Below are 15,653 nucleotides of genomic sequence, written 5' to 3' on the forward strand. Positions count from 1 at the left end.
AGATGTATTGTCCGGTTGTGTTGAGAGGAGGTAGGCTAACTGGTCAAGTCCATCAGAGAAATACAATGAATTTCCATTTGCACCTCTTTTAGCCACTGCCTATTCCGGATATTTTGGGGGCCGAGTGGGGGGTACACGCTGGACAACAGCGGGGAGGGGAGTGATAATTGCAAACCCACCACTCTCCTCCTCTTCCCTCGTGGAGACAGTACAATAGCCGGCAGACCACTCTAGCAGTTCGACTCCCCCTCTCCCCCCGTCCACGTCTCTCAACCACCCACCTACTCACTCAAGCAAAGTCTGTCTAGTTGCGTCCCAGTGCGCGGAGTAAGAACGCTTCATTCCAGTGACTGGTACGCTGCGGAAAGCATGGCTTGCCGGAAAGATACCCTCTTGCTCGTAATTTTGCTCTCCCTCGTCACTTTTTATGGTGAGTAAACTCCACTTTCGTTATCAATTCTTTAGTGTTGAATAGTATAGAAACTTCAGAAAGAACTGTGCAATGTGCTGTTGCGCTCTCACTGTAGCAGGAGGATGCTGGCTGTTCAACTCAGGTTAGGTTATTGTGTTGTATTTTCTTGATCAAGAGAGTACAAATCTACTGAATTATGTCTTTTTCTGTCACATGTATGAGTGAATTTGCAAGTCAATTCAAACACGGCAAGACGGAGACGAAGCGCATCTCTCGCTTTTTCAGTCACTTAGATTATGTGGCGTTTTTAAACATGCCATAGTGTCAATGGAAGTTGATGTGATCTTTAATCACAACAACCAACAGAACGTTTAGTAAAGTTGCTACTCATGAAACGGTCTAGTATTATCTGATCTGAAGTAAAAACATGATTATAACCTCATCACATTGCACCACCATCAACGTTTTAATCCAAAGGAAGTTTAACCAATAACTGTTATGTCTCTACCTGCCTCTGTCTTGAGCCTTTCCTCATATCTGAATATCTTGTGCAGGACTGGACAAGCTCTGTTATGGGTTTGTTGTTGGGCTAAAATATTTTTCAACAAATCTGGCACCTGCACTTGAACACTCTATAAACTCTCAGTCAGATGTGTTGGAGTAAATGAAGCAATCCCTGTTAAGGATATTTCACACTCAGTGTAAAATGCTGTATTGCGTGTAACCCATTATTGGCACTTTAGAATAACAACAGTATGCCTAGTTACAAAATTGACAGATATTGCATGACAAATCCCAAGTAATAATTTTTCAGAGAAAGCACCAAGGGCATTTTATGTCTTTATCCCTTTTTGATCATTCAGCTCAGTCGTCCTTGTTTGTGTAGCCCAGGCTTGGAGATGTTTATCACTCAGACTTCACGTCCCCCCATCAACCTGCCGTATTGATCTGATGAGAGTTCTTCCACGTGATGATCTCTGTAAGCCCTGCGAGGAGCCCCTCCCCTCTGCCCCCCCTCCTCTAAATTAGGTCCCCGTCCCCCACCCCTGCCGACCCCCACTCCCAGCTCCCACCCCCCCTCGCAGACGGGGCTGTCTGTTTTGGGATTATTGACTAGTTGGAGCCTGGACCGTCCATACGGATAATACCCTCCTGGCGATGATGTAACCTACCTATTAGTATCTGTACGTTTATGTAAGAAACTGCATGATGGTAAAGCGGCGAGATGTTGAATGGGCCGAGGAAAACCATATTGATTCTGACTTTCTTCATTTATTCTGAGATTCAATACTAGTGTCCTATGGTAATGACCAGTTTTCAGTGTGTGATTAAGATAGAGGTAAACAACCATAGCCTACAGACAGACTGAGAGAGAGAGAGAGAGAGAGAGAGAGAGAGAGAGGAGGGGGGCAGAGAGAGAGGCAGAGGGAGCTTATTGAGGTATTCTTGCTCTGCTCTTTGGCCAATCTCATGGCTTGCCGTACGAACACAAGGATGCCAGAGATGTCATGCGTCTGAGGAGGCCGAGAGCGAGACGTGGCTCTAATAATGCATCTGATGGAGGCCAGATTAGGCTTCCGCTGGCCGGGCATATTAATGCGTCCGCCGCCTCCATCCATCCCACCATTTTATGCATAATGAGTTCAAGTTCAGAGGAGAACCAGTCTGGCCCAGTGACAAAAGGGTTTTTGCTGGAGACTTCCTGCCTCGGAGAGCAGCCTCTGACCTCCACTGAGGACAACACAATCAGAGTGCTGTTTCCCCCATGAGAGAACTCATAGCAGAACTTTCCTCTCAACCACCAAAATAAAGATTGCTTTGCACGATGGACTTTGTTGTCAAGGGCAGACGAGACCATAGCTTAGCTGTGTCTGAAAGGTGTGCTGCATTAAAATGGAGGAACTTGACCTATTTTGAAGCCACCTGCTAGTGGTCATTATGGTGCTGGCTTTATATTGATTTTTTGTTATCATACAGTGCCTATAGAAAGTTATCATACCCTTTTGAAATAGTTACTTTTTTTGTCTTACAGCCTGAAATCAAAACCCATTTTAAAAAAAATCTTTTCCAGTTTTATTTACAAATGTAGCTTTACAACATCAAAATAATGAAAAAAAGTCAACAGTTCTGAAAATTAATAAAAAATTAAAAACTAGAATAACAGGGTTGGAAAAGTCATCATACCCCTGACTTAATACTTTGTAAAGCTTCCTTTTGCTTTCATTACAGCCATCAATCTGTTTGGATATGTCTCTATTATAGCTTTGCACACCTAGATAGGGGAATATTTGCCCAATTTTCCGTGCAGAAATGTTAAAATTTAGTCAAATTCTGTAGGGAATGGCGATGGACTGCTCTCTTCAAGTCAATCCACACATTTTCTATAGGATTTAAGTCAGGGCTCTGACTTTGCCACTCAAGGATATTCACCATCCTATCCTTAAGCCACTGCTTTGTTCTTTTGGCAGTATGTTTAGGATTATTGTCGTGTTGGAAGGCGAATGACCTCCCCATCCTCAGCTGTCTAGGAGAGGGACGCAGGTTTTCCTTAAGAATGTGGGTGTACTTGGCAGCATCCATTTTCCCTTCTATCCTGACCAATTGCCCAGTTCCCGCTGAAAAGAAACATCCCCACAACATAATGTTGCCCCCACCATGCTTCACACTAGGTATGGTGTGTTTTGGGTGGTGTACTGTGTTGGTTTTCGCCAAACATTGCGCTTGGAGTTCAGTGCAAAAACACATCTGGAATATTCTGCTACCATGTGGAAAAAGCTTATATGGTCAGATGAGACTAAGATCGAACTTTTTGGAGACTAAGATTGAAGTTTTTGGACTGAGCTCCAGGCGCTAACCAAACACTGTATACACACCCAAACACACCCAAAACACACCATACCTACTTTGAAGCATGGTGGGGGCAACATTATGTTTTGGGGATGTTTCTCTTCAGCAGGGACTGGGCAATTGGTCAGGATAGAAGGGAAAATGGATGCTGCCAAGTACACCAAAATTCTTCAGGAAAACCTGCGTCCCTCTCCTAAACAGCTGAGGATGGGGAGGTCATTCGCCTTCCAACACGACAAAAATCCTAAACATACTGCCAAAAGAACAAAGCAGTGGCTTAAGGATAGGATGGTGAATATCCTTGAGTGGCAAAGTCAGAGCCCTGACTTAAATCCTATAGAAAATATGTGGATTGACTTGAAGAAAGCAGTCCATCGCCATTCCCTACAGAATTTGACTAAATTTTAACATTTCTGCACGGAAAATTGGGCAAATATTCCCCTATCTAGGTGTGCAAAGCTATAATAGAGACATATCCAAACAGATTGATGGCTGTAATGAAAGCAAAAGGAAGCTTTACAAAGTATTAAGTCAGGGGTATGATGACTTTTCCAACCCTGTTATTCTAGTTTTTAATTTTTTATTAATTTTCAGAACTGTTGACTTTTTTTTCATTATTTTGATGTTGTAAAGCTACATTTGTAAATAAAACTGGAAAAGATTTTTTTTAAAATGGGTTTTGATTTCAGGCTGTAAGACAAAAAAAGTAACTATTTCAAAAGGGTATGATAACTTTCTATAGGCACTGTATCTTGGCACAGAGAATGTAGTTTAGTATTCTAGAAACAGCATCTGATACATGTGATGATAAACATTTGAATTTATGAACAGCTGACAGAATGCTGCACTGATGGTGTTGAAAAACAGACTTAATTCAAGTAGTGATGTCAATAGGGGGCAGCAAAAGGGCGACTCTAAATGGCCCTGGTCCCTCTGCCTGAGATAACCACAAGGACCAAACATCAGGCCTGTTACCCTGTTACTCATCTCTGGAACCATTTGCAGTGGGAACTCGGAGTCCGCAGAATTCATATTCTGTTCCAGCTTGTCGGCAGTTTGAGAGAGACAACAAGTCATTGTAGTAGCTGGGTTGCATAATGTGGGAACGTTTCTGATAATATCATCGTGCCACGCTGTACCTTTTTCTGCGTTTTCCACAGTCCGGGGGCCGACAGACAACTGTGCAAATTGGGGGATTTTCCTGATGGCTGTTCAGAGGGAGCAGCTGGGAGGCTTTGTCTACGCAGCGTTTCTGCGTTGGGCCAAGGGAGAGCCATGCGTGTCGGGCACAGGCACTCTTGTTTGCTCTCATGCGGGCGCCCGAATGGCGCACAACCTGTCCCGTTTGGCTCAATTGAAATGCCCCATTCGTGCTGCATCGAATTCATTTTCTATCGCCGCCTTTGACGCATTTCTTGTTGCGCACGCAAGACTTGGCTTGATCTCGGTCATCTCAAATGTGCTTCTAAAATTACCTAGGAATTTAGCACCCAGGAGCCAGCCAGAGAAATGGAGGGTGGGAGGGAGGGGGGGGGTCATGGCTGGTATGGTAGGGGCACCCGACCCTGTTGCTGTTTTAGCCACCTCCCTGGATAATCAGGAAGTTTTCATTTCCCATTCTGTCTCAAGGGCTGGCTGGCCCGCGACGGGACTCATTCCAGGGCCCGCTTGATCACAGCGGCGGACGCACCTTGTTAGGGCCGAGACCTCGCTGTGCCTAACCTGCTGGACGGTGATGCGGGCAGACAGGGGCTAGACGAGCGGGTCTGTCCACGGGGCTCAGCCTTGAAGTCGCCTGCTTAAGGGTGAACCAAAACAAAAGGCCAGGGGTCCCCTTAAGCACCGCCGACCTCGCTGAATAGGGGGCTGATTGGCCGGAGGTAATCCGAGGTGTGTCTGTCTGAGACAGGCAGACGGCCTCCCATAAAGGATGAAGGCCCAGATCTTATCTCCCTGAGCAGGCTCTTATCAGTGCCGCGGAGGCTGAGCTGTGGTTTTGCTCTCGCCTTGCCCTCATCGCTTATTACAATCCCCAGTCCCTGAGCTGCGCGCAATAAGGGGCCCCCACTGTCAATAAATTGTTGCTGTCTCATCTCTGCAATAAAAATGATGCATTGAAATTTGGGATGGGGCCTTGGGCCGTCAAGGGGCCAAGCTGTCCTTGCACAAAAAGCATCTGAATATGATTGGATGTTCTGGGTTGGACTGTCTGACTGATATTTATTGCTGTAAATACAAGGTATGGTCTGCGGCAGAGATGAGGATTTTATCTAATTTCTGTCTTATTGTGTTTGGCACTAATGTCAGGGTTTCACCTTGTGTGCGCTGGTGGAGTAGAAGGCACCTTATTAAAGTCAGAAGTGCAGACTGTGGTAATTGGGCAAGAGAATGAATAACAGTCATCCAAGTCCGGTGGGGAGAGGGAGGAGGGGGCAGAATTTAGCTATTATGGACTGATGCCAGACACCTCTTTCTCTCTCTCTCTCTCTCTCTCTCTCTCTCTCTCTCTCTCTCTCTCTCTCTCTCTCTCTCTCTCTCACACACACACACACACACACACACACACACACACACACAAAACAGCTCTACATAAAGGACCGTGAGGGACATGCAAAAATGGGATCCTCACAGACACACATCTCCTTGCGTTAGTGGTAATTTCGAACAGATTCACAGGAAATTGTTTTTGCAGTGACAATAGTGCATGTGTTGAGAAAATAACACGCACGGTGCACCGTAAGCGAAAAGACTCGAAGCCGTTGAAATATAATTGCTTAGCGGCGACAGAAGGTGCATTCACTAAAATATACCGTCATCATTGTTTGTTAAATCGCCATCCAGTGTATTGATTAAGGCTGAAGTCTACAAGTTGCGCGACCCATTGTGGTGCCTCAGCATTGTTCGATTTTTCTGCTGAGCGTTTTATGCGGCGTGACCGTATTTTTAATGTGGAATATTAGACGGCCAGTGAGAGTCCAGTCATATCGGATGGGGGGGCCCATCTGTGGGGCACATGGCACTCTCGCAGGCCAGGCTCTCAGCCCTGGCACCAATCCCGGCGACGCGCGAGAGGGGGATTTGAAAAAGCTCTCAGATACTGTCCTCTCAGAGAGAACAAAATCTCCCGCTGAACCAGCCACGCCAATCCTCTTTTTTTTTTTTTTTTTTTTTTGGTTCTCTCCGTTTGCCCCAAATCTCTCCCACACCCCCGGAGCAGAGCTGCCCGCAGCAGGGGCAGACAGCTGCGCACACCTGGCCCCCCGGCTCCACAGAGTCGACGGGCAGATGTGGGTGTTTTTGCACGCGGCGGACTGGGCCGAGGCGCCCTACTCTGGTTACAAGAAATCGTACACCACAATGGCGGGCCGTGCCCACAGCCACAGCCTCTCCTCCTCCTCCTCCTCCTCCTCCTCCACCACCCAGCCAACCCACTCGCCCCCACCCCCACATCCTCCGCAGTCTTCAAGGCAACCAGCCTCCTCCTTCAGCACTCACATGCTCCAGTGCCCAAATATCCCCCCCCCCCCCCCTTACTCGCCTCCCCTCCCCTCCCCTTTCTCCCGCCCCAATCCTTTCTTCCCATTCCGGGGCCCGTAGGCTCTGAGGACTTCACATGTTTTTTTGGTAGCCGGAGTAAACATTATTGATTGAGAAAGAATAAAAAAAAAAGTAGGTTTTGTTTTGACACACCCACAGTAAGAGAGAGAGAATGAGGGAGAAACAGAGGGCAGAAGAGAGAGAGAGAGAGAGAGAGAGAGACAGAGACAGAGAGACAGAGAAACAGAAGAGGAATCGGAAATATAAAAAACAATAGATAGGGGGATGGTTTGTTGGGTGTGTGGGTAGATGGCTGCAGGTGTAGGAGGAGAGTGGAATAAGAATCATAACGAGTACACGAGTATTTATGATTCATACAGTGCCTGTGCTGGCGGAGCTGCATATGAAATGTTTATGTCATTGCCCTTCTGAATTATCATTTTTTTCCGCTGTATTTTATTGTGTGAGCAGAAGAGCTGTCCATTGTGTGGTGAGTAGTATGGTATATGGCCAGCACATGCCCCATTGTCTTGTCTGAGCCAGAGATCCATTTCAAAGGGTTGTGTAATTTGATGCAAAGAATGTGTCATGATTTAAGACCTTTGCCTCAAGTCATTTTCTGAGACCTATTGTAGCAGAAATGGCAATGTTTCATGATTTCACAAAGCATATGTCAACCAATAATGTCAGTCATTCAGATTTTTTTCCACTACCTATATGTCCTTTATGCTAAAAAGCAAACCATCCCCCATGACCACCATGTTATTGTGAGTCACCAGATATTGTGCTTCTTAAAATCAATCAATTACTTGATACATGATTTGAATTAGCCTGCATCTAGACCAAACAGTAGTGTTTATGTTTTCAACATTAAAGTTGAAGAATTCACTTTTGCGGCAGTTTATTCCTCTTTAAATATCCGAATACACAACGGAATCTGGTAAATTACCTCATGGACGGCGACCAGTCCAATTCAAACAGGAGAAGAGTACAACCAAACCAAAAGCAGACCAGTGGCTACCATTTCAGTCTGAAACTCTTAAATGTTCCTCTAAACCATGAAATTGAATTGGCGCTACCTCCCGTGGTAGCACGCCATCTTCTGAAAAGACAAAAAAAACCCAACAACTTTATGTTAGTCTTGGGTTCGGATGGTTGGGTTTCACTGTGAAACCACATTGAGCTGTGGTCGTTATGGGTGGACTAAGGGAGAGTTCGCTCCATGACAGTCAGTGGTGCCCTGGTAAAAGAGTGGGAGTGGCTCCAGGGCCTGGCCAGGTCGCGGGCAGCTTTTGTTGGGTGGGTAGAGCGGGCACCGCGCCCCGTGCCCCCCCTGTGGGCACAGGTGAACTAAATCGTCCTCAGAGGAAGCCTACGCTCCTTCTGGGCGCACCGCCAAGCCACTGACACCAGCGGCCCCCAACCAACACACGCTCACATGCCCCCAGCACATCTGATCTGGCCAATGGCACAAGGGCTCCATGAGCGCAGACTCAGCTCCAGATACTGTAGTGCATATGCACATGCATATTCATGTGTTTACCCCCACCAGTGAAAAAAATAAAACAGCTGTTGCTCTGAATCGAGGTCCTTTGTGTTTGTATTTGATATATTCATTCGCATTCCTCTATGGCCATGTGGAATGTTATCTATACATATCTATGAACAGTTATTATTATGTTCAATTATGTATTCATATTATTCTAAATTCTGTATCACCTAAAATCTGTACTGTTATGCACAATGCTGAAGTGTTTTGAAAAGGCAAGTTTTACAATGGAAGATTTATGTGTGCGTAGTGTATTCTTTTTATTGACAGGCAGCATCCCACACAAAGATAAAAATGGAGCATTTCAAGAGCGTGGTCTTCACCACTCTGCAGGCCAGATAGATTTTTATCCGTTCTAGAAATGTGAATAAATAGAAAAACATTGCGAAAACATTCGGGAGGACGTCTTATATATCCAGCAAAAAAAAAAAAAAAATCAGTCAAGGATTTGGAATTCACAACCTCTCATATTATATTTGGATCCACCATCAAAACAAATGAATGAGTTTCCGTATCGCTTTGTGTTCCAGGATGAGGAAGAGATAGTGATGACAAGAGGCCAAAGTAAACAAGTCTTTGCTTTATATAATCTACCCAGGCCCTAGTGCACGGACTGAGAGAGAGAGAGAGAGAGAGAAAGACAGCAAAACGGATTGATTACTATCAAGTTACACTAACATATTCAGCTGTCAGTTCTTTCCCAATTAGAAAGAAGGCAACCATCACAACAGATACTTTCCCAGTTTTTCTGAGCGGCTCCATGTTATTAATCATACAGCTACAAGATTGTTTCTTTTGGACGGAAAACTCTTAAACAAACGGATAGATTCTTGTGGTTAGAAAATAAAGGATTGCACTAGAATGTCAAACAGCAGAAATGTAGCTGATTGTGTAGGATCTAAGGATAAGACCAAAATAGGGCTGAGATGATGATGATCGCAATAAAGTAACTCTTAGGTTTCGCAGAGATTTTTTCATTTTCCCTGTAAATTAAAACCACGCACTGTAACACATCAGGCCCAGTAAATATGCCCAGACTCATAGCAGCATCTTGACATGTCTCGCTTTGCCAGGTAATAAAAAGAGAACAAATTGACCTGATTCACTCAAAGGCTGTTGTTCCCGAGAACACTGCTTTCTTGTAGTCAAAACCCAGACAGACATTACTGGGGCCTCTTTTTTTCTCGTTGTTGCACCTGGAAATTATTGCAGATCCAGTGTGAGCCTCACAGCCCCGGTAGATGAGGGCAGAGGACCTGAGGCGAATGCCAAACAATACACAGCCTAATTTAGCCTCATCAATCATAATAGGCCTCTCTCGATGGCCCTTTGTCTGTGACATTTCAGCCCTGCGTATATATCGAAGGGGAGGACCCCCATTTCGCCACATGATTTAATCACGGTGAAGCTAAAGCGCTCGAAGGCCAAAGTGTTTCTCCTGGCTGCCTTTAAGAGCAGAGAGCCATTTCCAAAGTGTCATCAGATCCCCCCAGCTGTCCTCCAGGTCTCATATCGCTGCCTTCCCCCTTGACAGCAGCGCCCTGAAGGAGGCCCTTGTGTTTTTGTACGCTGGCCCTTGGGACACTGAGCGATTGTGTGGACCCAGTCTTGTCCACCCCTTCTTCTCCTTCACACGGCCACACAGGCTACTCTCTGACCTCTGAATGGCCACTCCAGCTTATATCTGTGAGGGCAGAAAAAAGCTTTGTGTTTACCAAGCAAATGGAGTCACGAGTACCGACTTAGAAAGGGGTGACAGTGCATCATGTGTGATTGAGACTGTGCAGGAGAGGAGAGCGATCTCCGTAGCTTATCTTGCATAAACTATGTAGAGTGAATCTTTACGTTACAGTTATCAACATGAGCACTCTCTCTCTCTCTCTCTCACACACACACACACACACACTTTCTCTCCCGCTCTTTCTCTCTCTCTCTCCCTCTCTCTCATGCTCCTTGAGCACCTGTTTGTGTTGGGGTCCGCTGGTGGTGGCTGATGTATTTATATGTGATGCATTTAACCCCTCACCCTGCGGGCCTGTGCTTACTAAACACCCACTCACCAGCCTCACACTCCCTCGTGGCCGAGATTAATGACCTGTCCGTTAAAAGACTTGTCTGCACAGTCTCCTTGTCTGGCGGCCACAACAACAGCTGACTCTCCGATGTGAAATAAACACCGAAAAGTCCGAAAGTGTTCTCGGTGACTTTGCCATTTCCCCTCCCACACTGTATTGATTTTCATTTAGACCTAATGCAGTCCTGGGGAGCCAGGAGCCAGGTATTGCAGTGGATGTGAGCCCGCCAATGGACATTTGATTGCTGAGCACATTGTGACCGGCTGTCAGCTCCCCCGCTAACCTCTCCCCCGAGTGCACGTCTAATGCTGCCTTTTCCGAGCTGATCATTTTAAATTGGCCTCCATTTTGACTATAGGCCTCTCTGGAAGCCAGCCCTGGCACACAGCTCCATTTCAGCGTGGGTGCGTGCTTCACCAAATGACTCGGTCCCTCTCCACTCCCCCCCTAACCCCCCACCCACCCACCCACCCCAACAGCACACCTTTACTGTGGCTTGTTAAACGGTCCGTAACCTCCTTGGCCGCCATTTCATTTCCTATCATTAAGCCCCCTAATTAAAGCTGCCTCCTTCCCACACATTCGTCAAGACACACGCCACGCTCTTTTCTTTTCTGTCACTTGGTGAGGGCATACTGAGAGTGGACACTAGTTCCTTGTCTTTTCTCTTTCTGCTCAGATGTTAAGTTTCTACATTACATTGCCTTACATTTGGCTGATGCTTTTTAACCATAGCGACTCCTAACAAGAGAAGCATCAAGGTAGAGTACGATAAGGACTAGTTAGTGCAGCAGTAAGAACTTCTATATAGTCAAGTGTCAGTTCCAATCAGGTGGTAAGCGCTACATCTTCATTATAGAGTGACGTGATAAGTATGGTATGGTAGATATGCATTCATAGTATTGCTAGACTACATAAAGACAGGGAACAACGAGAGCTATTTTTCAATTGAATTCAATATACTAATTTGACTGCACAGATGTCTTGACCCAGACAGGGGGAAGTGATGTTAGGATTTTAACGCATCCTAAATGACATCTTCATGATGATGGGATGCCAGCATGGAGCGACTGATGGATCGCTGTAATAAAATCACAGCAGCAGCTGCATCTCTCCAGATTTAGCCTTGATGTGCATGAAATCGCCCTCTGTAGCTGATCAAAGATGCACTTCAGTGTTGAGACAAGAGGCGAATTATTGTCGTGTTTGGCCTTTCCAGTCTGAATCGTGCCAAGAATACGGTTGTCCGCCCCAACAGGAGGATGGATACCATACCCTGTACTTCCCCTGAATTAATGCATGATACAACGGAAGAGTTTTTGCTTACACACGCTCGAGTAGCCTACTTTCCTTTCAGATTAATGACTAGGGCTGTACAAATTCTGGCATATGCAAATGTGACTAGATTCCAAACCGCCGAGAATCAGTTAATGTTTCAGAAGCTATTAGAAGCAGAGGAACGCCGTGTCCTCTGCAAGTAGACAACAAAATATTGATGGCAGAATTTCTGAACATCTTTACTTTACATATTTTGGCTTTGACCAACCATTTAATATCGATATAATCATAATCTCATTAAGGAGGCCTACTGTACAGTACTGTATCTACACACAAGGGCATTTACAGTACAGTGTGAGTCATTCCCTGTGAGACTGAGCTGTGTTGCTTTATTGATACAAGTTGACCCCCTGCAGAGCACACATGCTAATCAGCTTTTGAAATATTCATGCCTCCTGAGGCATGTCACAGACAGTCACCATCTTAAGGCTGCCTCATTTAAGCACACACTGACATGTAAACTGTGACCACAAACAACTGCAGGACCGGGGCGAGTATTCTCAGGTGCCGCATCCCTGGCACCTGTGTCCACCTCACACAGGCACAATTAGACGAGGAAAGCGGGGGAGGACCAGCGAGCGCTGTAAATAGTAAACAAATAGGAGAGGGCATTGAGGTCTAATGGCAGGGAGATGACTCAGCGCTTCCCCCTGCAGGGCCGGAGGAGCATTGGCACAGCAGGTGCCCCTCCACCCCCAACCGGCTGGCATCTGCTCTCCCAGCTGACGCCAGGAACTGTAATATTGACAGGCAGAGATAAACTAACAAGCACCGGGCACACAGGGGAACTGAGGCATGTAATCATCGGTAGAGGAAAAACAGCCTGGCCCCATGACTTCACCAGAAGGTACTACACAATGGCACCAGAGAGACACCCGTCTGCTTAAATGAAGCCATTTTGTGTTCTTTATAGTGAGGTAAAGCCAAAAAAAAACCCAAATTATTACATTTAAGAGAGTACTGTTCATTCTCAAGTCAAATATTGTAATAACAATCCTAAAATGTTCCAGGACAATTCATATCAAAGTTAGATTAATGTTATTCTTATACAAAGCTGAGGCTTTGCCGTGAAAAGAGTTTCCCCTCAACAAAAGCAGATTGAAATAGCAAATGTCTCTGAAGACCCACAAGGAAGACACAGAGATGCCGGCCATTCTCCGCTCTTCCAATTCCCAGCGTTTTTTTCCCCCTCCAGCTCGGCCTTCTTTGGCTCGTTTCCAGTTCAGCCGGGCAGAGAGTATGGTTGACACTGGGATTGACAGGCTCCAAATGAATTGGCCAGACTTCACACAGTCACCCCCCCATTGACAGGGTGCCCACCATGCCTAGACTGCCTCTCGCAAAACAAAAGATTTCTGCACATCCTCGGGCATATAAATGAATCGCCCGACCACATCACTTCATTTCACAGACATGCCAGTGACGCCCATTTTAACACATTCATTAGTCGTGTGGCTTGTATTTGCTGTTACCCCTAATTTGTAAATACCGATTCAAGTGGAGAGTTTTCACAGCTCCTGACCACTGAACATAGACAAGGTTAGGGTATTAAAAACCCTCCACCCTGGAGAAAAGCATATTCACTGCGGTCATAGATCAGGAGAAGTCCTGCAGATGCACCTCCACTGAAGAAACTATAATGTTTAGATATGTATGGATAATGTATAGAGAAGTGAACTATGTTTTCAACAAAGAACTGCCTGTTGATTGTTGATGGGAACTCGCAGTGGCCTTCTCTTTAGGTCGTCTTGGCCCACAGATCAAGGCAATTGGCTGTTAACTTTGAACTCAGTATTTCAAACAGACACTTAAGTATCAAGGCGTCCTCCTCCTATGCCTAGTTATGAGGTGCTGTTAAAAGATCAGCAGCGAAATCAAAGTGGCCACAAGTATAAGCGCTGATCTCTCAGGATGATAACAGCTTTCGGACAGAAGTGATTCAAACCCCCCTCAACACTTTTTAAAATAATGAATGCCCTGTTCAAGATGTCCAGGCTAGCAGCCTAATTCAATAACCCTAGTAAATGATGTTTAGTTTCTATCTTTGGAGCAGGAATGCAAGACCTGAACATGGCCTTTCATTTCTTTTCCATTTTTCTACCCAACGTCCAAGTAAAACAAACACTGAATGAACACGACCCAGAAGCCAAGGAGCCAATCAGGACCCAAATCACTATATCAAGTTTAGCTGTTGACCGTTATGTCATGACAATGTCTTATGTGCAAATATACTGTATACTTATGGACCACTGTTCACTGTTATGCAGATGATACTCAACTTTACCTCTTTCCGATCTGATGACTCTAATACTGTTGCCTGCCTGACCAAGGGGTTACCTGATCTGGACCATGCTATCTTAAATCATGATCCAGATCTGTGTCCTCTCTGGCTTGCTGTAGTCCTCTGATGAGCGTCTGTTATGTTGGCCTTCCATTGACAATAAGAGGTCATAGTCAAGACTCTTTCCTAATGCTCTTCGTTCAGGCAATATTTTTAGCAATTTTCCAAAAAGTGTCTGTTTTTTTAACTGATTCTTTTTTTGCGGTTGTGGTTTGTGTATGATTGTTATTATCATGTTATATTATATTATATTTAGTCTACTAATAATAAGTGCTATTTTCTTTATTTAGGACACATACCTTAACTATAAACAGTTACTTTTAGTCTTAATGCAATGTTTACTGATGTCACTGTAAGTTGCTTTGGACAAAAGCGTCTGTTAAGTACCATAAACATTATAAGCTATTTATAGAAACAGAGAAAGAGCCATATGATTGGGAGCTTTACACAAAATGTCTGCTCTTATTGAGGTACATTTGAATGTTTTTGGTCTCACCATTGAAAGATTTACCTGAGTGTGTTGCTGCTGCACAGATCTAAATGTGCGGTATGTAAGTGAAACTGGAGAGTTGCCAAGTGAGGGAAAATGGCCAGAAAGAAACTGCCCAGCCCCGAGCTCCTGCTGCCGAGGTCAGGGGACCCCTGAAGATTTAATGGCCCCGTCTCTTTTCAGAGGACCCTGTACTTGGGGGGATAAACTACATGCCCTGACAGGTTAAGAGGAAGGGCAGGATTTGTTGTAGGCACAGGTGCCTGAGACAGAGGACACAAAACAAGGGATGCGCTTGTCAGTCATGGTGTGTGGTCCTACTCGTTGTCCCTCCTCCCTGTGCAGTGTCCGGCTCTCGCAGGAGCCCTTGTCCAATACCCTGTCACGTCCGTTGACAAATGGCCGGGCAACAGGTGTCAACGAGAGGAGTTCCTCTCGCCCAGCTGCGACTGTCCTTCACAGGGGGCAGTGAGAGACGGGCCCATTGTTTGCAGCTGCGCCCCGCGTCCGTGTAAAGCCACCTCCGGGATCCGTGCTTTAACCTCCAGCACCCCTGTTCTCCCCCCTATAACTGCTGACTACCCCGGGCCCAGTGACACAGCAATGTCTCAGAGACGCGGCCAGAGTACAGCAGCCACTGAAGGTCTTTCACAAAGTCTTCAAGGTGATGCAAACTGGTGCTGTGAGAGTCATTATGATTCAGCAAGACCTATCCACCCACTCGTCCTTCTGTCAAGGAAGGTACACAGAAAAATAAACCAGAATAATCTAGGATGGCCATCTGGTTATAACTCTCCTATTTGTTAGTAGGGTGCTGAAAGTGAAGTCTGAAATAAGTTTAAAACTTAAAAAAAAAAACTTTTCTTGTTATTGTAGTGTTCATGTAAGTCACTTGGGATAAAAGTGTCTGCTAAATTCCATAACCATAAGTCACAAAATGCAACTGTTATTGTCATACAGTAGCTGTCCGATTGTAAGGACAGATCAGTTTGATCTTTCAAAAATATACAGTATAGCTCACAGTAGCTTGCAGATCATAAGATAGAAGTATCGTCTTCACTCAG

General features: G+C 45.4%; 1 protein-coding gene across 4 annotated transcripts in view; it reads left to right on the forward strand.

Annotated features, from left to right (window-relative positions):
* Positions 1–269: 269 nt before the first annotated feature.
* mcama (melanoma cell adhesion molecule a) overlaps positions 270–15,653 on the forward strand; it is a 32,939-nt gene continuing 17,555 nt past the window's right edge. For all 4 annotated transcript variants that reach the window (XM_062536155.1, XM_062536153.1, XM_062536156.1 and 1 more), the window contains exon 1: positions 270–430. In XM_062536155.1, coding sequence (XP_062392139.1) covers positions 370–430 — 61 coding nt within the window. In that variant the 5' untranslated portion in view covers positions 270–369. The remainder of the gene's footprint in view (positions 431–15,653) is intronic.

The sequence above is a fragment of the Sardina pilchardus genome, chromosome 5, assembly GCF_963854185.1.
Source record: "Sardina pilchardus chromosome 5, fSarPil1.1, whole genome shotgun sequence".
NCBI classification, from domain to species: Eukaryota; Metazoa; Chordata; class Actinopteri; order Clupeiformes; family Clupeidae; genus Sardina; species Sardina pilchardus.